Genomic DNA, 24,154 nt, shown 5'->3' with positions numbered 1-24,154 from the left:
GGATGTAAGACTGTCAAGTCCTGTTTTGTTTGCAGCCATTCCAATGCATCTCGAGGCAGCCATGGGAAGACGTCTGTTTCCCACCAGGATCTGGGATTTGTCTTCTTCTGCCCTGACCTCAGAGGCACAATGGAGCACACAACAGAGCCATGCTTTGCTATCAGTATTACAGTCACTTGCCTTTCTGGAAAACCGTAATAGCAGGGAGTGAGAAGACAATTCGCACTTTACATGGAGTGCCTCTTCCAACAAAAAAAACGGAAGTGGCTTTCTCAGCAAGAGCAAATCCTTTTGGAATGGTTGTTAACACCAGTTCTGCACTGTCTCTTGTGCACTTTTCCACATAAGGTGGCTTTAGCATGTCAAGAGTAGCTCAACATCACATAGCTCTTAAAAATCACTGTGTGCCTCCTTACTTATGACAAGTCCTCCATCTCCCTTTTGTGTCCTTTCTTATTTTTAAAATCCCCTGTTCTTCAGTAATAGTGTCATGGAATCACAGAACCACAGGAAGGGACCTCTGGAGATCATCCAGTCCAACCCACCTGCTAAACAGGTTCACCAGAGCAGATCACACAGGAATGTGTCCAGGCGGGTTTGAATGTCTCCAGAGAAGGAGACTCCGCAACCTCTCTGGGCAGCCTGGTCCAGGGCTCTGGCACCCTCAGAGAAGTTTCTCCTCATATTCAGATGGAACCTCCTGTGTTTCAGTCTGTGCCTGTTGCCCCTCATCATATCACTGGGCACCACTGAACAGAGTCTGGTCCATCCTCTTGACACCCACCTTGAGATAGTTATCAGCATTGATAAGATCCTCTTTCAGCCTTCTCTTCTCCAGGATGAACGCATCCAGGTCTCTCAGCCTTTCCTTGTGAGAAAGGTGTTCCAGACCCCACATCATCTTTGTAGCCCACAGCTGCACTCCCTGCAGTAATTCCTTTTCCTTGTAATAGGCTAACTGCAAGTCGATTGTCCTGAATGATTTTTTCTGCTGTTGATTCAAATATTTCCCATACATTTCATGGATTTCTGGGTGTCTGACAAGCTTAGATGATGGTGACTGCTCTGTACCATGCACAAGTCCAAGCAACAGTTCCATCATGTTTCAGTAGAATCAGGCATTCAGGCACTAACTGTGCCATGCCTGGCCTGCAGGTTTGACCATTGTGGGATAAATCGTACATAGAATCAAGGTTTCTACCCCTAGGTGAAGATTTGGATATGCAGGGATAATAACTGAACTTCAAGTTTTGGTTGTTACTCTGTGCAGCCCAAAACCATTTTGCAATGGTGCAAAGACTTGCAAGATCAAGACAACAAGAAGGTATTTTCTGTATGTGATACTTGGGCTTTCCCTTAGAAGCAGCAGTCAGACCCAACATGTAATAAGAGAAAACAGATATATCAGCTAAGCTTGCAGTCACACCATAATGTCGTTGTCTTTGGGAGAAAAGATAGTCTAAAAAGAAAAGTTCAACTGCTGAAGATTAAAAAAAAAAGCAGGATCACAGAAAATTTAAAAAAGCATTAGCAGGGATTCATTTAAGCATTTACCAAGTCTAAGTGTAAAACAAACTCTAGCCAAACTTACAAATACTTATGTCAAAAAATTGCATAGTGTCCTTCTAACCCTCAGCTCTCAGTATCTCTGTGTTTTTCATTGGGTCAGAATAAATACACAGCTCCTGCTTTACAAGATTGTCTTCCCCTTTTTTAAAAAGAAAATAAAAGTTATGCTCCCTTCTTTTATTGCACTTGACCTCTTCTCTGAAAGCAGAACGCAAGAATATTGCTCAGCTGAGCCTTTGGCTGTGACCCTCAAATTGTTTGTTATGGCTGCACAGGAAAGCAAAGTCCTACATGTGACCTTGAGGGTGATTTTATAAAAATCAATCAACTACTGTTATGATGGCCTCCCCACCAAGCAAAATAAATACAATTAAACCCATAATCACTTCTGTACAGTAATGTGCAAATTCAATGGGTCTCTTTAGGTGGAGTGAGGGAAAGGGGGGCGGGGAAATATGTTGAGGCTATTTGATACTTTATGAGAATATCAGAAGCACCATTCTTCTCAATTAACCCAGCAATTATCCTCCACCTCTCTGCCCAGAAAAGAAATCTTTCTTTATCTGTCTTTACAAAAAAAAAGAAAAAAAGGAAACAAAAGAGAGAAAAACTAAACTGGAGGCAACTTCTTCTGTCCCACAGGAGGGGAGAAACAGACCAAATAAGAGAAAAAAGAAGAGGGAATATTAAGGAAAAAAACCCTGATAATAAGGTGGGAGTTGTAATCTGCTATGTGAATAACCACAGCACCATCACGCCAGTGGCAGAACTGGTTTTATGAAAATAAATGTAACTTCTGAACTGAAGTCCTTGGGAAATGGTGGAGGATGCACTCAAAAGGAAAGGAATTGGAAAATAATTTATTAACACTTCACTTTGACAGGGGTTGTTGAATGCCACATGCAATGCCACAGCCCAGGTGTCCAGAATATTTACTATGCAAAGAGGCTGCAACATGCACTTGTGGAAAAAAAAAAAAATAACAAATAACAAAGGATAGAGGATTGTGAGGATTGCTGGCATAAGTTTCTCCTTGCCTGTCATGAAGATTCATGCTTTCAGACAGAATAGTTTATAGCCCTTCTCAAAAACCTCATTTAAAAAAAAATCCTTCTAACATAGTTGTTCTCATAATGCATAAAAGAGGTGTTGATATTTCTCATTTAGGTTGTGATTTAGAGCACTCTAGAGATTTCCCAAACTGAGAGGGAAGCAAAGTCCTCATTCAAAATTGAAGCTTTTATGTGGAGAGCTTTTTTATTATCATCTTTTGAGGCCACACTTTGCATTCACTGATGATACAAGACTATCCTGAGAAACAGTCTTTTTTTTTCTAACGAGCATCTCACCAGGGAGCCAGGATAAAAGTGACTATCACCAGATTTAATTCTACTTGTTTGTGCAGCATTCTACTGAATGCAGCATTAAAACAAGCAAACTACAAGAAAGGTACTGGACAGTCTTGATAAACCTTGTTTTATTTTAATCAATAATAAAAGTTTTTAGAAGTGTATCAATAGAATTATCTTACATATCACCACTGCATCGCATCCCTTCAACTAAGAGAAAACCTCATCTCTGTAGAAAATGATTTGCTGATTGAAAGGTCATCTTCTCAACCGAACTGCTCTCTCCCATGACCATGATCTGCTCCGGTTTGCTATGGGCACCCTGCAACCCTGGATAACAAATATTCTCACAGTCTTCAGCTTGCTCTTACCCATTCCTCTCACTTGGTGTTTCACATGACAAAGCCACAGAATCCCCCATGAGACAGGCTTAAGATACATTTCTGGCAAGCATCCCTGAGTGGCAAACAGCAGGAGGCAACTGCTGGAGGTGGAATATCTTTACTGAAACAACTGATCTTGCACAACAGGGCTGCAGTGTGCTGGCAGCCCACTTATAGACCATCCTCTGGCCCCAAGGATGTGCCTGGTGGGGCCTCCAAGCAGGAAAAGAAAAAAAAAATCAAAATAAACCAAAGATCCTCTTGTGTACAGGAAGAGGAATACGTTCTATGAGCCTTAAATAAGAACAACTCATTATTTCACGGACCTGTCTCTTGCACCCTGTTGACATGCTCACATGTCTTTTAGATGAGCCATACAAGTTGACTGATGAGGGAGGTGATCCTGCCCCTCTGCTCCGCTCTGGTGAGACCCCCCTGCAGGGCTGGTCCAGCTCTGGGTCCTCAGCACAGGACACACATGGACCTGCTGGAGAGGGGCCAGAGGAGCCCCAGAACTGATCCGAGGCTGGAACAGCTCTGCTGGGAGGACAGGCTGGGAGAGTTGGGGGGTTCAGCTGGAGAAGAGAAGCTCCAGGGAGACCTTATTGTGGCCTTTCTGGACTTAAAAGGGTCCTGTAAGTAGGATGGGGCCAGAATTTTGAGCAGACCCTGTTGCAACAGGACAAGGAGTGATGGTTTTAAACTGAAGGAGGCGATATTCAGGACAGATATGAGGAAGAAATTTGTTACGCTGAGGGTGGTGAGAGCCTGTTCCAGGTTGGCCAGAGAGGTGGTGGATGAACCATCCCTGGAGACATCCCAGGCCAGGCTGGACGGGGCTCTGAGCAACCTGAGCTGGTGCAGATGTCCCTGCTCATGGCAGGGGGGGCACTGGGGGAGCTTTGAAGGTCCCTTCCAACCCAAACTATTCTATGATTCTATGAACCATAAGAAGAGTGTTGGTCTCTTTTCCCGAGTAGCAAGTGATAGGACAAGAGGATATGGCCTCAAGTTGCACCAGGGGAAGATTAGATTGGATATTAGGAAAATATTCTTCACTGAAAGGGCTGTTGGGCGTTGGAACAGGCTGCCCAGGGCGGTGGTAGAGTCACCATCCCTGGAGAGGTTTAAAAGGCATTTAGACAAGATTCTTAGAGACATGGTTTAATGCTAGAGTTGGGTTAGGTAATGGCTGGACTTGATGATCCTGAGGGTCTCTTCCAACCAAAATGATTCCATGATTCTAAGACCTATACCTCAGTTTCCAGCCTGCACAGGTCACAATGTCTGTGTTTCTGTACTACAAAAAGTGCATGAGGACCGATCTACTGGCAGTAGGAAGCTGCTACTGTAATGAGGACCTGACTAGTGTCCAGAACAGGTGGAGATAGACTCAGCAGATCTTTTATCCCGTGGCTGAAGGCAGCATTTGCTTCCCTCAAAGAAGCACATCCCTTCCTTCCATGCCAGCGAGTGGAGGAAGGGGATGGCGCTGCCTCAGGTTTCAGCCTGGTCTCTGCTGGAGCTGTGTGTGGTTCCTCAGCCAGGATTAACTTCCACTGATCTGCTCATCCTGCAATGACCCAGAGGAGTTTCAAGAGCTACTAAGTTGTGGAAATTCAATGTTATTGGCAAGTGAGAGCCCTGGGAATCTAATGTACATGCTGCACAACAGGATGAGAAAGAGAAACCTGTTGCCTGGGCCCAAACACGAATGAGGGTTAGAAGCCGGGGGAAGAACTGAAAAGAGCATCAAATTGCTACAGATTTGGGACCTTAAAACCGTTTTTCCAGGAATGTCCATCTCTGTGAATTACACTCTACTGAATAACACTGAATTCCTGCCAAAAAACTATACTAACAAATTAAAGAACTTATGCCTTTCAATTTTTTTCCCATAAAAACAGCTGGGGCTTTAAGGCTCTGAGACTGTAATTATTGCAGACTTGATACACCTCACTGTAACAGCATAGGAAAATATCACACAGCAACAGTGAGAAATAGGGCTGACTTTTCTTCCTTTTAAATCTCAATTAAAAAATACATTGGATGAAATTTCCCATTAGCTGGTACTATTTGTACATACGATGTTCTTTCTTTAATTAAAAAACATGCTTATTGCAATACTGCCGGAATCGCTTTTACGGTATTTTAATTGTAATGTCTCTGCCTGATTAAAAAAAGAAAATATGAACTAGAAACTGCCTGCAAAAAGTATCACAATGCAGTTCCCAAATTGTTTGAGCAAAATGGTATAGAAAACATCGCAACACAAGCGGTTTCCACCCATACTTACTGACAAGGGATTTTAAACCTGGGTTGAGGACTGGTTGATGCCATAGACAGGATAACAGAGGGAAAAGATTTTTCCCTTTTTTGGTGAATTCGAACCCAGTCTTTACCAGCCGTTGCTGAAGCACTAGTTATTTGACAGCTACTTTAGTAGGTGTATCAACTAATATTTTATGCTCTTTGCTAAAAGCATCAAAGCCTTGGAAAAAAGTCAAGCAAAATCAATATTTGGATTTCACTCCTCCCCAGATCCACTTATAGGATCCATTCTAGCCACAGCCTGATCTGAGCATGGATTACAAGAGAGATCCAAAATATTGACAGATAAGCATTGCTCTTTGGACATAGGTTCGAAAATCAGGTAATAACTGACAATGTCATGTGTATCTTTGGGGATTATCAGTTCTCTCTTTTTTTTTTTCCCCATGATATCTCATAGTTTGAAAATAAAATTTTTAAAAATAAAATAATGAATTTAAAACCACTCCTGTTAACTGTGGTATTTTTGGAGAATGGGTGCACAGTTTTCAGAGGCAGATGAAGTGGATCAGATCTTTTCAAAACCTCAGCCTGGAGTCTGACCACGGAAAAGGGAACTGTTATGCTGTTTTCAGCAGGAATGCTAAGATACAGTAATGCCCACAAGTGAGAGAAAGACAAGTGATATTGGGACTTTTCTAGAATAGAATCCAAAGCAATCTTCCCCCTTATGCCTGCAAGCATGGCCATCTCAAAGTTGCCATTGCAAAGGCACCAGTGTATACTGGCAGTGTCACCCCAAAATTCATTCCCATGGTATTCCTGAAACACCAGGCAGCCTGTTTGGTCTCCAGACCTCCCTGGAGCACTATAAGTGCGGACAAAGGCAATAGCCCATGTCTGAGGTATCAAACCATCAAACACAAAGGAGCTACTCCAATGCAAGCTCTGCACAAAGGAAATTTCCATGTGTCCTGGGTTATCATAAATATTTCCATACTTGTGATGTTGGGTTTCCAAATTAACTGCAATCTGCTGAATTTACAGAGTTATCTACAATCTGTCTATCTTGTATCTCTTCCTCAATCAGTATTGTCTGAGCAGTTTCACAGTCTGGCTATTAAACTTTCCACTACCAAAAACCACATGTTCAAGCTCCGCTTGTTGAGGGGGAGGCAGAAGCTGCTGAGTCCTCATGGCAGTGAGCAGGACCCAGCTGTCTAATCCTATTGCTTTGGCCTCCAGATCTTCTGTCCAGACAGTCTGGTCACTACCAGAACCTGACATCCTTGTTAAAATATTCTTTAAACAATTTCCACAGTGTTGAAATCATCATAAGGAGACACCACAGGGGCAGTATTCAAAAACCTCATCCCTAAAAAAAAAAAAGGAATTTCAAGAAATGGGCCTGTAAAAGTGTTGGGCTTGCTGGATACATAAATCTGTTATATTTTCAGCTGGTGAGTACACAGAGAGCCTGATGCTGAGTCATGAAAGCCAAAGGGAGCAGAACTAGAATTTAATCACGTTTTCCAGTTCCAACTAAGAAAAACTCTCCAGCTAGAAGAGGAATGGGATGCTTCAATCAAAGCACATAGCTACACCCACCTACAGGTGAGGGGTTTATTGCCATGCCCATCTTGCAGTTGGATAAGCTTGGTAATTGTTTGACATGTTCACAGAATCACGTAGTTGCTACTCTAAGGGGATCACCTAACCGTGATTCATCTGAAGATGGATATCTGTATTTAAGATGAACAAGCCTTTGGTGGTGCGTGTTTCTCTCTATCAATACAGGAGCCTAAACTCCCCTGTGCTGGACAACTTAAAGAAAGGTAAGGTTGGGAAAGATGAATCCAACCCATTCTCAGATCAGAGTAGATCTCAGCATGTCTTAACTCCAAATCTAACCAAGGCACCCATGTATGTGGGGTAGATGCAACAAGTAAACTTCAGCAAAGATGAAGCTCAGATTGATAATTATCATGTAGATATCTGGTTCTAAAGGGTTTGGTTCCTGTGTTTAGCATGTTGCAATGCTGAAAATCTAGAATATTTTAGTGCTGCTTTCCTAACTGAATCTACATTATAAACTAAGCTTCTTGGAAAAAGTGACAAAGAGGAGCAATGATTTGAACGTCAGATGAGCCAAAGCCATAAAGATACTGCTCCAGACTTCATTAAATTCAATCAGACCTCCATTTGCTTCATGAGTGCTGACTCATAGATGAAATGTGCCTTTGAGTAGACCCAAGGTTCAAAGGGTTTCTGGTGTAATATTGTGCCCCGTTTGTTCACAAAGTCAGAGATTGAGTCCCAAAATCCCTATTCAGACTTGCAGCCAGTCTCACAGATCTGGGGCAGCTACCTATCTCCTCTACTAATCACACTGGGCTTAAGAAGGATCTTGCATCATCCAAATTTAAGAATTTCACTGGGGAAGAGAAGGAAGAAAATTGTACTAAATCTTTCAGATTTTTTTGAATCTCAAATTCTTACTTTTTTTTTTTAACATGAATAATGCCTGCTGTAGCAATTCTTGAAAATCTCTGAACCTAGACTGAGCAAGTTCAATCTTTTTTTGGAAATATTTCCATAATAGGGATAAACTTGCGAAGTTTTTTTGTTGTTTGTTTTTTTTTAATAGAAGGATAATTCAAAGATAGATTAAAATATAATTGTCAAATGCATGTTTTTCATTATCATCTCCGTGAAAAACTAGCACCTTTAACATCCTCTTAGTATAAATAGTTTTTACCAACAAAGAAGACGCAGGTCCTTAAACATATAAAACCTTCTCTTTCTATTTTTTGAGCTCCGTTTCAGTAGGGGCTTACACATAGGCTTAACTTCAAGCAAGCAATGTCACCAAAACAACTAATTCACTTAATACCAAGTATGTGCACAACTGTTTTCACAACCAGGGCCTAATTTTTGGGGAGGAATATTTCCAGCACTTAATGACAAGTAATTTTAATTCTTACTTTGACACCCACGAAGTTATAACTCCTGACACTTATGCTGAATCTATCCCAGGGTATGTGAACCCTGCAAACTCAGTGTTTCCCCCCATAATTGTGCTTGGTTATTTACTCTCCACCAGCCGTGCTCTAAGATATTGGATTATTTATTACATTCAGTAGCTGCGGCCTCTAATTCTGTAACATCGTTAATTTTGTAAAGGCTTTTGCAACATGCTTCCCTCAAAGATGCCAAACAAAATCGAGTTGATTATTGTTATCAGCACTGCCATTATCACCGAATGCCACTCAGGACAGCAACGTTTTCTGTAGCTGGGGGAAAGAAAAAGGAAAAAAAAGCCTTCCTACTCATATTGTCATTATGCCTCAAACAGCATAAACGATGCCTTCTGCATACATAATAATTAAACGCTTCTCCCGTCCTCCATCACCAGCCTGTTGTATCTCCCAAGAGCAGACTCAGCCTGTTTCTCCTCCAATGCAGGAGCTGGGCAAGGGAAGGGGAGATCATGGCCATGAAAAACTCCTGTCCTGGAGGAACAAGAGCACTGAACCCCGCTTCTGCAGACCTTTGAGATGCAGCAGATTGAGGGTGGTGGTGGTGGTCCCCAGCAACAGGGTCCGGCCTTCTTCTATCGTGACGTTATCGCCATCTCGCGGCTGGTGGCCAGCAGGCCAGCTGGAGTCCTCGTCCCACCGGCCACAAAACTGGAGGGCAAGCTGGAAAGAAAAAGACCCAGAGAGGTTGAAAACTCACCCCTTCCCACCCTTCAGGAAGCCAGCTTGCCAAGAACACGGCGGAGGAGAAGCCAACGCCACTTTTGACTACTTTCGCAGTGGGATCCAACGTCAAGCAAAGGGATGGAGGGACGTTGGGGTCAGAGAGGTTCTTGGCTTTCGGAAATGCCCCTTTGAAATTTGAGGTTGCCTCTTGTCTCATTCTGCTCTGGTTAACGAGGGGCTCGCTGCAGGTCTGGCTGCGGAAAGTCCGCAGGTTTCCTGGTGTGTGTCTCTCTCTGCCTCTCAAAAAGCAGAACTGCACGTTAATTCCTGGCATTGTCATAAAAATAGCCTGCAGAGTTTAGAATTAAAACACCCAGCTAGACGGGCAATACTTCGCTTTCAAAAATTTTTCAAAGGCTCTCCTGCCACTCGTCCACATTTAGAGAGACATTCCTACTTTCAAATACCTTTTCAGCTCGCTCATCTTATCCAGTATTGTTATCACCTCTCCTTTCGCGGCTTGCAAATCAATTCCAAATAAAGCACTGACTAACTCAAAAACAGCAAATAGACTGACTCGTCATGAGCAGTGGCAAAATGATGTCTGCCTGTTTCAAGTCATGGTTCCTCTTTACCTCTAAACTTTAAGCAAGAACTTCACAGCGAAAGTTTGACTAGTTTCTTGAGGAAGGTGTACATACTTTTGCACGGACATGGGTGCACAAGTGTGGACATAGGTGTTCATAACATATTCTTTCGGACTAACACGTGAACTAGTGAGAGCCGCCTCAACTGATCTGAGGTAGGGGAGGAAACCAGACATGGAAATACTTGTGGTCCTCACTGGGTTATGCTAATCCAAAACAGCAGTGGAAAGAACAACCACAACACAAAAGCAAAATATAGTTACTCCATTTTCAATCAGAGCACATCATGTGCATTAAAGCTTTTGCTCCATGTCTGTGGTTTAGGTGAGTCAATACTGGGTGGTGTTATGATAGTTATTCTTTTGACTGTGCTATTGTCAGTTTTAGCTTTATGTGCCTGATATTTTATACATCATATCCCATAGCACTTAGAGCAGTCAGGTAACTATTTTATGATGACTACTGTCCTAATTACTTACACCAGAGAATAGGTGTCTGTTCCCAGGCTAAATTATACAACTGCTTTATGTCAGTCCTGTCTGTGGGGTATAGATGCTGGTATTTTCTATCTCCTGTCCCATTCTACCACTTCCCTACAAAGGAAATTACTTGGTTCACTTTAGACTGAAACCTGGGACTGCATTAACATGCACAGTGAAAACATCTGGGGAGTTAAATCTCTGGCGTCAGAGGGAGTGAACACCATCATTACCAAAGCACAGATAAGCCTTCACATCTGTACACAAATGTCACAGAGAGTACAATTTATCCATGGTTGCTAAGTGTAATAGGATAAATCCCATCTTCATTCCTTGCAAACATATATTTACATATTTCAGAGATTTAGGACAAAATTCCAGCTGAAAGGAGGGATACCTTCATCTACTGCCTTTCCAGAGATGCTCTGAATTACTCTTCACTGATACTGCTTTGAACCAGATTATACACAATATACAAGGTTACTACAATAGATCCACTGAAAAAGGAGCCAATTAAACTTGTTTTTATCTCTGAGCAGGGGACAGAGGAGGCTACAGCACATAGAAAGACACGTTTCCCAGATACACTGCTTATCAAGACAACTGTACCACAAAATTACAAATTCCATAAACTTCTGTCTGGCAACAACTCAAGCAATGCCACCAGCAAGACACTGCATGATGCAGTTGTGAAATGGTGGGATTCATAGAATATTTTGTTAAGAAAGTTTTTTAAATTGTTTAAAGCCACTCTCACATCACTCTGAACCCCTCAAGTCACTTAGAACCCTCCAATTAACTCTAATGGAAAACAAGGGCATAAGGAATGTACCAGGCTGTATTTCTTGCTAGCACCAAAAACTTAGTAAACTGTTGTTAGAAGTCCTGCAAGAGAAGAATTCTTGCAAGAATAAACTCCTCTTCTGAATTTGACTTTTTCTTTTTTTTAAATTGGTTTCCCTTTCTAACTAGAAAACATCTTAGCTCTTCATTTAAGGTTTTTTCTATATAACAGTGTTTAAGCTATTCTTTCTAGGTTACTGCTGTCACCTGTTATAAGACTCTATACCCATTCAGTTCTACCAACACCCTCTGGCAAAAAAGCCAGTAGTTCAGACATGCCAGTGTAATAAGGCACAAGCAAAGGTTGAAACCATCTGGGGAACTAAGAACTGTTCAACAATCTTAAGAACATAACTCAGAAAATATACAAATACACTGCAACGAAGTGCTCTGTTATTTAGAAGGTACAAGTGTCCACAATAAGAGGCAGTCCCTACACCATCAAGCTAAACAAAGACAGATTTTATTGTTCAAAAGAAAGTTTACTACACAATACTGATTACATAGAGGCAGAAAATGAGTTTGCTAAGGTCATAAATATCTCTATTTTTCCACCCAGACCATACCTAAAGGTTTCCAGTGAGACGACTGGCTTAGACTGCTGCCATGTGCACCCCCTGCATGTGCGCCTTTCAAGTGATTTCTGATTTGTATTATCTTTTTTTTCATTAAAAAAGACATAAACAGATTAACATCAACTAATAACACAGTACCAAGCGCTGTTTATAATCGCATATACGATCCTTGAATTATCATGGAGAGAATAAATCCAAAGAATCTGAAGAGAGAAAAGGGGAGTTGCTTAAAAAAAGTACTTTAAATTACCACAGAGCAGAAGAATGTATGGGGGGTTAGAGGGAAAGCAGCTCTGTAGGAAGTGAGGAAAGACATTGAACTGATGGAAAGAAATGAGATAGCAGAAGATTTTGTTCAGTGACCCTTCTCTTGCAGTCCTACACCCTTCGCTAAGATGAAAGAGCACCTCCTGAAGACCTTTGAAAGAAGAAGGTGTGATCTAGCACAAGTCTAGTGAAATGGCCAGCTGCCCCAAATCACAAGTACAGTTTGCCTGGACCTCCTGAATCCCATATGATCACCCTCTCCCTGTTTTCTGGGAGAAAAGCACAGTGCAGTCTCCAACTCTAATGCACTTTTTAAGTTCCTTTACTGAATGGTGGTGGTGATTTCCAGTTCCTTTTAAGCAGTCCATGCTACAATAACCTATAGGACAGGTTGTAGCCCGTGCTGACCCTACATACACCAAATACCACTGTTTCTGCATGCTACAGGTGGCATGGGAGACTTTGCTACTCTGTAGGCTGAGCATGCTCTCACAACCACTGGGATGGACCAACTCACTTGAGACCCCAAAGAAAAACAGTGAGATAGCCATCTTATCTCTTGAAGGTCTGTATGGCCACATCCTAAACATCTTCATCATGAAGAGACCCCAACTCCTTTCCCTCTGCCTGTGTCTGAGCAGGATAAGAACTTCCCTCTCACTGCTTTTTCATAGAAGCAAAACTCATTCCCTTTCCACTTTTTCCCCAGCTTCGCACACAGCATTTGACTTATGGTGTTTAATTTAAACACCTCTCCATAAGACTGAAGAGCAGCAGCAGCTGCAAGCACCAGGGTCATGGCTGACCCTGTGCCCATCCGGGGCACTGCCCAGGGGAGTGGTGGAGTCACCATCCCTGGAAGGGTTTAAAAGTCACATAGATGAGGTTCTGAGAGACATGGTTTAGTGCTAGAGTTAGGTTAGGTTATGGTTGGACTTGATGATCCTGAGCGTCTTTTCCAACTGAAATGATTCTATGATTCTATCCCATGCGTGCTTGCTGAATGAACCAGGGGGAACCCACAGAACCAAGGAAAGCTGCGCATTTTCTTCATGTGCTTCTTCCAGCTTCAGCACAGGGGAGAACCGATGGCAGGGACCTCGAAAGTTAGGATAGGGGAAAGAGGAGTTGGTATAAAACAAGCCCTGAATGGTGAAGCTGGAGCTGCCTGAAGCTGCTGAAGTGAGGTGGTAGCTTCACACTCTGGCTTCAGCATATACCAGATAGCTAGAAAGACGATTTGGAGGAGACAGAGCTTATGAGACCACAACATCTCTGAATCCATCTATGTCACTGTCATTACTCACACTTGAACATGGCCAACTTGAGCTAGGTTTAACAGGAGGAGTGTGACCACAAAGATGTTGTATTCCTGCAAGGTCCAAGAAAATCAGTAGCTAGATTGAAGCCCAAGGAACAGAAGCAGAGCATGAACTGAACACCTAAAAACATCACCCAAACTTCTGCAGGATGCACCCTCGTGTCAAATACCAACAGGAAACCACCCTGGCAACATTTCACGTTTTGAATCCAGGACAGCAGACAAAACTAACTCAGTAGGGAACGAAACCTGCAAAATTTGGGCAGAAACCCCAGGTGGGTGGGAAATCACAAGCACTGGGAATCCCTAAGGAGCCAGTTGTTCTTCCTGAAGTACCAAAGAGCACAAGGACCAGGGAAGGGATCTGACATGAAAATTCGATGAGCATAGTCCTGCAATATCTTACGTCCTCCACTTGGTGTGTGTCATGCACAACCCATTTCAAGCCCACACCTTCTGTACCAAGCCCGTAGCTTGTGTATAACATAGGTTAATTTGGGGGGATATCAACTTCTTCCCCATTAGAGCTCCAAAACCATGAATGAATTAAGGTGAAATAATGTTTTAATAGTATACAATAAAAGATTCACAATCTCCTTGTAATTCAGCAAATTATCCACTTCCTCCCTGCTGCGCCTTCTTTCTCCGTTTTCAGGTAGATTTCTTTCCATTTTATATTTTCAGCTGCTGATGTTGTCAGCCAGCCTGGGGTTGCCTTTATGTCAGCCTTTGGGGACATGATCTCTCAATACCAGTTTCTCAGCTTGTGCCTGTGACTACCAGGGCTCAGAAACAGCAGCCGCAACTGCAACAAACGAATAAATAACAGTGATGTACTGGCATTCCCACACAGGCTGGCAAAAAACTCAGAAAGGGAAGGGATTGTAAGTGACCACTCCCTCAATGTTTCATCCAAATTTTTGTAAATAACAATCATTCTGCCAACACAACATGGTTATCCAGTGATTTTTAACTCCCTCTTCCCCACAATGTGAGGCTGCCTTTGGGTTTAAAAGGGTTGGGAAAATCCTGTTTAGGTGCAGTCTAGATCATTTGACCTCACTTTGTGGTAACTTTACCATTTGTTTGGTTAAGTGGGGATTTCTTTAGAGTAAAGTCCAGAAAAAGAGGACTGCAACAACTATTACAGACACAAAAAGCCTTCATCCTCTGATCAGAAAAAGGCAGAAATTATAAAACTAAACTTGAGCAGCGTAGGGGAAAGGGACCTGGGGGTCCTGGTGGACAGCAGGATGACCATAAGCCAGCACTGGGCCCTTGTGGCCAAGAAGGCCAATGGCATCCTGGGGTGTATTAGAAGGGGGATGGTTAGTAGGTCGAGAGAGGTTCTCCTGCCCCTCTACTCTGCCCTGGTGAGACCTCATCTGGAATATTGTGTCCAGTTCTGGGCCCCTCAGTTCAAGAAGGACAGGGAACTGCTGGAGAGAGTCCAGCGCAGGGCCACGAAGATGCTGAAGGGAGTGGAGCATCTCCCTTATGAGGAAAGGCTGAGGGAGCTGGGTCTCTTTAGCTTGGAGGAGACTGAGGGGTGACCTCATTAATGTTTATAAATATATAAAGGGTGGGTGTCACAAGGATAGAGCCAGGCTCTTCTCAGTGACAACCAGTGATAGGGCAAGGGGTAATGGGTTTAAGCTGGAACACGAGAGATTCCACTTAAATGTGAGAAGAAACTTCTTCTCAGTGAGGGTGACGGAACACTGGAACAGGCTGCCCAGGGGGGTTGTGGATTCTCCTTCTCTGGAGACATTCAAAACCTGCCTGGACGCCTTCCTATGTAACCTCACCTAGGTGTTCCTGCTCTGGCAGGGGGATTGGACTAGATGATCTTTCGAAGTCCCTTCCAATCCCTGACATTCTGTGATTCTGTGAAACTAAGAACCAATAGTGTAATTAAACAGAGACTCCACTTGCTGCTGTGCTCAACACTCTTCTGGGTTGTTGGTTTCAGCTGAGGGTTACCTGCAACGTGGCCACAGAGAGAAACCTGAAGTCAGGAGGATTTTCCCACCAGCTCCACCCTGGCAGCATCTTTATCCTTTCCCCCAGACACATCTGTGGCAGTTGCACTTTCTCCCCCAACACCTTGAGAACTGGTGTGGCAGTTGCACTGGTAGCTGCCCATCCTCCCCTCTCAGAACTGGGGCCTTCAATGGGGCAGCTGATGGCTCTTTTTGTGGAGACCCAGACTCGTTGGGCAGGGTCATCAGCAGAGGAGGGGCCAAGCGTGCCCACAGCCCAGAGAAGCTGAGAAGCCCACACTCGGGGGGTGGGGGGGGGACACAGAGAAGCCGAGAAGCTTCTGGAATGCCCACAGCCAGATCTGATCAGACTATAAACGGGGTTCCTGCCGAAGACCCCCTTTGTGTGGTCTCCTCGGAGCTGCGGGTCTGCTGTGCTGCCGAGTCCCTCCCCTTAGACGGAGAAGGTAAGCTCCTGGGATGGCGAGCGCCTCACCTCTGCGTGTGGGTGAGTGATAAATTACTGAATATATACTTAAATAATTCCTTGCCTGGGACAGGCAAGTGTTTCTCTCTTATGGGCAAAACAGGGCAGAGAGGGCTCTGGTTTGTTTTCTTGTGAGTGCATGTATGCACGTTGTGGATCCTCATTATTCTTATTTCGCTGCACTCCAAATAATCTCCTAACCTAATATCCGAACCTGTATCTTATGTTATCGGAGTGCTAACTAATTGTATACACCCCGTTTCTAATGGGTTTATTTGTGGTACTTTTCCGAACAGAAAAAAGTTTGGTTTGGACCTTGTTGTCTGCCTAAACTTATTTTGGAGCGCCTCCATGACACATCAATAAGACACAGAGCACATCCCTTTTCCTGCACAGCAACAACCTGCTTGCACGTGCCAGAAAATCTCCCGGTTGCTCCCTATGATCTCCAGCAAGAAGAAGGTGAACCCCTCCTGGTGTGCACAGACACGAACAAGCAAAGTTTTGAACAAGCAAAGGTTTTGAGTGCTGCAGACACACCAGAGATGGACGCCCACCAGGCAGCGTTTTCCTTGGTGCTGACAGATTGCCATTTAACCAGCAAGCAGGGAGAGTAAGTGTCCCTCTCCTCAGTCACCACCCAGAGACAAGGTTAACACTCTGAGTGATGGAGTACAGAGAATATTTCCCCATGCTGTAGACCCAGGACTCCAATGTCACATTTGAAAACACTCCAATTTCAGTGATGGATACAGGGAGCTCACTTTCCAGGCTGTGAACTCTTGACAGCTCCTCGGTTTAATACATCAAGGAAAATATTTACACCCCACCCACCCAAACCCCCATCCACCTGAAGGAAAGAAAAACATGTATTTGGAGGAGACAAAAGAGGAGGGGAGGTATTTTATTACACTAGATGTCTTTTACAAGGAAAGTATTCACAGCCATCTGCTCTAATTATTCCTCCTGTATTGGCCACCATCTTCATGCAACAATAGAAGTAATTATCTCCTCAAGGGCAAAAGAAAAATATTTACAGAAACAAACAAAAGTTGATTATTTTTAGCTCCTAGGGAAAAAAGAAACAACGAGCTACTTCTTAATGAAGGAGCAATTAGGAAGGTGGGTAGAACATCTATAATTAAAAGAGACAAATTGGTGCAGGCTCCTCCCTCCTGCACATAATTCAAAGGGCTGCAAATACATGTTATTTGCTATGGTTGGTGGAGTTACCATGCAAAACACTGCCCAGTGCTCAAAGAAACTGTACCTGTCTCTTGGCACCATTCCCTAGCTCTCCTGCTTGTCGGACTTCTAACCAGTTGCCAAATTAACTGAAAAACACTCACCAAAACTGCAAAGTCATAAAATTTCAGTTGGCACAGATAGGTCTTGCTCTGTACAACCAGCATCCCCGAGACAAGTACAATAGGGCACAACTTCATCCTGCTGTTATAAAAACTGTTTCTTGCATTCACTTCATCACTGAGTGTAAAAAATGTCCTTTTTTCTATATAAACCAAAAGGGACTTTTACAATTGTCTTTCTGTTCCTGGCAGCCTGTAAGGGTTTTGCTAACAAAGAATGAAGACACGTATACAACTTCATGGGAAAGATGGAATAAGGTCCTCCCAAAGAGAAGAGAAAATTGCTTACATTGTACAAAACCAAGTATAAGCAGCAAGAAAAAATATTCTCTCTACCAACAGTACAGTGCAACATCTTATTTCGTAGACAAATCTATGGACTTAGGCTTCCATACAGAAATTAGTAGAGTTTAGTTGGCTGTGCTATGAAATGAAAGAATGGCCAAACTGAAGCTGGTCAGAGCTAATAATGAATGCAGAAGTTCCTGATGGTTCTCCAAGGAGTCTCAGGACAGGGGGTACCACATAATGCTTGTTACAGGGTTGCAGCAAACAGATGCCACCTTGCAGGGAAGAGCTGCAAATCAGCAAGGTTGTGAACTGTTCTCTACCCTAGGCAATTTCCCTCCCTTTCCAAAAAGGCCAATATTCACTACAGAAAAGCAAACAAGATGAATATTAAGAGTTACCAGGTTTTGCAGGGTTCCTCTTGCCCATGCAGCAATTTCAGAGAATTTCAGAAGCTGCCTTCAAATATTAAAGTAACCTGTATTGAGTTTATTTCGAAATCAGAGTGCCAAAGTAGTCTAGTGGATCTTACAATGTGATCAGCTACCCCTTAAAGGATTTCCATTCACATGCATTTCATCACAACACTCCAACTTTGCCACTGATTAAGGCATTTCCAAGGAGCTTTCTAAGTTGGATATGAGGGACCAGAAAATAACAAAAAGAGAACCTCTGGAGAAGTTTGTGATAGACAGTATACTTCCATCCTCTTAGTAAAAAGCACCGCATTCACCTCTATCATTTCTATTTCATCTGCTTCCATTTGGAAAGTCCTTTGAAAGAAGAACATGGAAAAACTGGGAGCATATTTCAACTTCTCTAATTTCTCACAGCCTTTTCTCGAAGAAAAGGCAACCTCTTGCCTCCTAGTTATTCATCAGCTTCAAACCTTGAGAAACTTCTCACCTGGTTTAATTCCACATGATGATGATCCTGAAAACAACATGATCCTACCACTGAGGTCCTTCTTCTCTGGGTGACAGTGTTAAGAGAATCCCTGATGCCAGTTTAGCAATGAGGAATAGGGTGATAGTTTTTAGATGTTGGTAAAAACTGCCTTGGCAAAACTGAAGCATTTTACTAACGATCAAGAGGGACGAAAGGAAGTTCCCCTCAAATTCCTTATCATGGCAGAGGCCACCCATGGTTAACCCAATTGAGCAGACACTGGTAACCAAACTGGGCAATAAAGGTGGGTAGATAATGGGACCAACTTTTTCCAGTTTCTGAAAGAAATTCTACAAAAAGTGGCAGAAATGGTTGTACCCGAGTCACAAATTGCTAAGAAAGTAGCCTTACACATTTGAAAAAAAAAAAACAGGAAGGAAAGGTATCTGGAGAACTGTACAATCAGAAAAAATGAATCATTTATTCCAAAAGACAATATTATCTCCAAGAAGTTTGGAAGTAACTGTAGATATGAATAAATTACAGCTGAAAATTAGCAGAATGCTTCTGACTATCCACGCATTGAGATTCTGTAGCGGGTTTCCAGAGGGAGTAGGAGACCAAACTGGATTTTCCCTTGTGAATTGGTGCACTTGCCATGATTGTGATAGAACAAGCCTGGAACATAACCCGACAAACCCTTTCCATGGCCACAAGATGATGTTTTTATAACTATCTTCATCATCTACTGCTACGTAACTTCTCTATACCTTTATTTCTAATCAACACGGCCTCTATTCTGAGTTAAAATGAAAGGATTACATTTCATTTTTTCTTTCTCTTTTTAATTTTAGCTGTCCTGTAGGAATCCTTCTGACTTCTGCTGAGTTGCACAGGCACAAAACGGAAGAATCTGGCTGGGCATGTTCTCTGCAGGACTGATGAATGACCCTAGTCTCTCTCCAACTATTACAGGATAAATCTGTTTACACACAAAAAATTGACCTGGGCTGGTGAGGTGGGACTAGAACCAGGAAACTGGCACGTCCCAGAGGTAAAAATGCATTTGCAGGCAACAGCATTAGTAACTCAAGACCATAAACAAGCCACGCTGTCATTAATTACTCAGACAGGGGCAGCCACAAAAGCAGTGAGAAGACCCAAAAGCCAACTGTAAATAGTTCATCTAGCTGATTAGTTCAGAAAAAAAATGAGTGGGCAGTTTTGGAGGTCAGAGCCCATGGCACAAGTCAGTCTCAGGCCAATTTGCAACTGGACGATGGCATGAGAAACAGCTTAATTCCTTTTTTTTTTTTAAAAAAAAAAAAAAAAAGAAATCCCAAACAACTAAACCAGCGAAACCACTCAAAAAAACAACCACCCAAAAAAAGGCTTTTTCAGCAGGGGAGTAATCACTGCAATTTCCAAGCACAGAAGGTAAAGCTCTTTGCACCAGAGGTATTTAATTAAGGACATGGAGTATTAGTTAGATCTAATGGTGCTTTCATAGGGAGGGCACTGAAACGACATCACTGTTGTCACGGGGTGCATATCCTAGATATAGCACAAGTCAGCTTCCTACACACAGACAACAAAGCTCACCCAAATCCAGGGTAAAATAACCAAATAAGAGGGGGTTTAGGGGTGATACGGGCAGTATTAAGCCACTCTGTAATCCAACAAATCCATGGGAAAGTCCAGGTCTGTTTACCACACTCATGTGAGTCCCAAAGTGTTGTTCTTGGGTCTCTCAGGGTCTTTTGACAGTTCTGGTGAGAGATGGATCCTAGAAACAGAAATCTCTCTATTTCAAATATAGAAAGAAAACACAGGAAGTGCCCTTGAGTACATGATGGTTTTTCTGCTTTAGCAGAAACTCCCTGCAGCTGCTGGCAAAGGAGAAGATGCCCAGGCTGCACTGCCAGGGCGAGGACCAAAGGGCCACTGCAGGAGCAGCAGTTGATGCCCTAATGTCTCAGAAAAATGCAGAGATTCACAAGAAGAGGATGGGAAAGTCAGGAGCCAAACAGGCTCAAAGTGTGAACATTTTTGGAAGCCACTGAATTAGAGATGCAGATCCAGTAACAGAGGAACACACTTTGAACTCTTCTATAAATCTAGTGAAGAGGCTCAGCTGATGGAAAGTGCTGTCCCTGGTGAAATGACAAGTAAAATTCTAATTCACTACAAAAAAAAGCTGGGATTGTACTTTTTGGTGACTTCGTTCAGCATGTCAGAGAATTATAGAAGAGCCCAGTTTCACAACAGGCATTTTTTTCCTGCAGTAACTCATTGTTAATTCACAAGACTCTTCCTAATGTTCATTTATGGCTCGATATTCAGAGGCAGTGTATTTCATTGGAAGGTATTTCAGTGAAGTATTTTAATCTCAAACCCAGCTTGCATGAAAATCCTGTGCACGTAAACACTGGGGAATTCAGTGCAATCTTCCTATTTAGATACAACACGATTGGTTTTCCCTTTCCCGAGCACAGTTAAAGGGCACACATAATTTACACATCTCTCTAAATCAGTGATTTCTCAAAGGATGAAGGTTTCTGAGACAAATTAAAAATGGCAATTTAATGGTAATGAGAAAATTGCAACATCAAGTTGTTTACACAAGCAGAATAACCAAGCCTGGTGACTGCGTTGGACTTTGCTTATGTACTGTGTAAATATTGTCTCACAAGTGAATGATCTTGACTTACCGTAATCTGAGTGCAAATATTGCAAATACAAAGATTAGCTTAACAGTTTTCCAACCACCTGCAGGAAAAGAAATCAAACTACACATCTATGTGTCAACAAGAAGGATTTCTGAACGAGCAAATATACATGAAACGGGGTGAGAAGAATGAGGCTGATCCACCCCAACAGTGTCAGTGAAGATCTGATGATGATGGCTCAGGCAGGAGAAAACAAACAAACAAACCAAAACAAAAACACAAAAAAACACCCCCCCACACACACACTAACAAAAAAAAGAACACTAACAAAAAAGTAAAACAAACAAAACAAAACAAAAAAACCCACAACCTTGTGAGCGTCCCAAATCAGCTCTGAGGGTGGGCCAGAGGTCAAAGTGCTGGTGTGGGATCCAGCCCCTGACTTTCATGCAGCTCCTGTAGGGACGTAGGGGATACAAGTGAACCGATACACAAACCATCTTCCCTGCCAACCTGGTTTGCAAGAGCTTTTCAGTGATTTACCAGGCAAGGACTCAAAAGTGCTTTGAAGAGGCAAAGTGCTGCGTGTAGGCTACAACTGGGTGTGTCCTATGCATAAAATAAAGAATATAGACAGCAAAACTACACAACCGAAGGACAAACACTGATACTGCTATATATACACCCCCGTCTCCTCAGCCAACGAGGAAAGGCCATTGAAGTGACTGTGACAGGACATATTTCTTCTATTATAGAATCGTTTTGGTTGGACAACATTTTTTTTTACCATTTCATTAAGAAATTCAGGCATATCTTGAAAAATACTTCATTATCATCACAGTGTTGCTCCACTGAAACATTTTTTACCACTAAGAACATTTTAAGCAGCACCCAGCTGAAGGTAAGAGGCTTTGTTACTGCTACTGTTGTCATCTGTATGTCCTCTTTCTCAAATAGGATGACACTCACACAGCCATAGCTCCTTCCATCCACAGACCCCCAGAACATGATGGAAGGAGCAACCTGCTAAGAAAACTATAGGTTTCCATCTCTGTTTTGTTGAAGGGAAAACAGATGTGCTTGCTGATACCTGTGTAGCAGGAGGGCATTGCTCCATTATGCTGCAAGAAAAATTTGTGGCTGACATCACCGTGTTTAGTTTCTGCTTAATGACTGCAGCAACTTCTTCAAAACATTTTCCCTGATCATTTTCACCTGTTTAAAATGCATTTTTAAAGTAAATTCCACATTTGAGATGGAAGGGTCACAAAGAAATTTTTTGGGGGGTTTTACAGCTTTACAGCTTTTCTGTCTTCCAGGCTTGGATCTGACATGGGCCAACAGCATTGAATATTATTACTTTCTGAAATCTGCACCCTTGCTCCAGTGCGGTGGTCTGCATAGAGGCAGCTACTGAAGTCTTCACTTTTTCTGTCAGAAGTGAAGTTCTGAAGGAGGTTAGAGATTAACTGGCTTGACACACTTTAATAACCATCACCCTCAGCACTTGTCTGCCATCCAGCTACTGAGCACCACCTAAACCAACCCAGGTAACTTCACCGAAACAGCACAGTAGGGTGTATTCAGAACAGTGTGGGTGTGCAAATCAGCTGGGCAGAATCTGTCCCCCAAGGCCACGTCTGCATTGCAGGGATAAGGGCAGGTGTAACGCAGGTGTAATGCAGGTGTAAGGAGCTCAGCCAGGAGCGGACGCACAGTCGTTTCTCTAAGCTGCACCATTGCCCCTCACATTGTGCTGTAGGGGTGCAGGTTCTGGGGCTCCCAGCAGCCGCTGAGATCATCCTCATCCTGAAGAAGTGCAAGGTCCTGCACCTGGGTTGGGGCAAACCCTGGTATCAACATGTGTTGAGGGATGAAGGGATGGAGAGCAGCCTTACAGAGAGGACTTAGGGGTGCTGGGGGATGAAAGACTGGACATGAGCCAGCAACGTGCGCTTGCAGCCCAGAAGCCAATCTTATCTTGGGCTGCATCACAAGGAGCGTGGGCAGCAGGTTGAGGTTGGTGATCCTGCCCCTCTGCTCCGCTCTGGTGAGACCCCCCTGCAGTGCTGGTCCAGCTCTGGGTCCTCAGCACAGGACACACATGGACCTGCTGGAGAGGGGCCAGAGGAGCCCCAGAAATGATCCGAGGCTGGAACAGCTCTGCTGGGAGGACAGGCTGAGAGAGTTGAGCTGTTCAGCGTGCAGAAGAGAAGGCTCCAGGGAGACCTTATTATGGCCTTTCCATACTTAAAATGGGCCTATAACAAAGCTGGAGAAGGACTTTTTACAAAGGCTTGTAGTGATAGAATAGATAACGGTTTTAAACTAAAAGAGAGGAGATTTCAATTAGATATAATGAAGAAAATTTTTTCCACTGAGGGTGGTGAGAGCCTGTCCCAGGTTGGCCAGAGAGGTGGTGGATGCCCCATCCCTGGAGACATCCCAGGCCAGGCTGGACAGGGCTCTGAGCAACCTGAGCTGGTGCAGATGTCCCTGCTCATGGCAGAGGTTGGACTAGATGGGTTTGAAGGTCCCTTCAACCCAAACCATTCCATGATTCTAAGTGGATGGCAGCACCCCGCAGTGCTTGTTCCAGACCTCTGTGATGGAGACTGAAGCCTGCGCTGCCCTTTCAATCCTGTACCTGCCCAGCACTGGGAGGGTTCCACCCTGCACAACTGTTATTTCAGTAATGCAAGCTTTTTAAATGGCTCAGCCTAATCTGCGAGCTTTCAGAGTCCCCTTTCAAATGCAATGTCCTGTTTAGTTTTAGCACATCAACAACATGCTTTCTTAGCCTATCTGTATGCATTATCTACTGCTGTAATGTATCATGTACTGAACTACAGCATCATTACAGGTAAGTGCTCAGGTTTAAATGCAAACATAATTGCATAATGTGGTACAGCCAGGAAGAATAATGCAGGAAATAGAGCCAGCTCCATCTGATAGTGCAATCTGACTGGAACACCGGCCATTCGGATCAAACGCACAGCCCAGATGGGGCAACCAAGAATAAAAGTGCTTTGCAGTATCTTTATTGTCATCATCGAAAACACTTA

At 43.2% G+C, this 24,154-nt stretch overlaps 1 protein-coding gene across 1 annotated transcript in view; it reads right to left on the bottom strand.

The window, feature by feature from the left end:
* Positions 1-24,154, bottom strand: part of PKHD1 (PKHD1 ciliary IPT domain containing fibrocystin/polyductin) — a 255,893-nt gene that overhangs the window by 161,754 nt on the left and 69,985 nt on the right. Inside the window, exon 35 of the mRNA XM_065631634.1 lies at positions 9,123-9,273. Coding sequence (XP_065487706.1) covers positions 9,123-9,273 — 151 coding nt within the window. The remainder of the gene's footprint in view (positions 1-9,122; positions 9,274-24,154) is intronic.

This window comes from Caloenas nicobarica, chromosome 3 (assembly GCF_036013445.1).
Source record: "Caloenas nicobarica isolate bCalNic1 chromosome 3, bCalNic1.hap1, whole genome shotgun sequence".
Classification (NCBI taxonomy): domain Eukaryota; kingdom Metazoa; phylum Chordata; class Aves; order Columbiformes; family Columbidae; genus Caloenas; species Caloenas nicobarica.
This window is presented reverse-complemented; position numbering and strand designations above follow the sequence as displayed.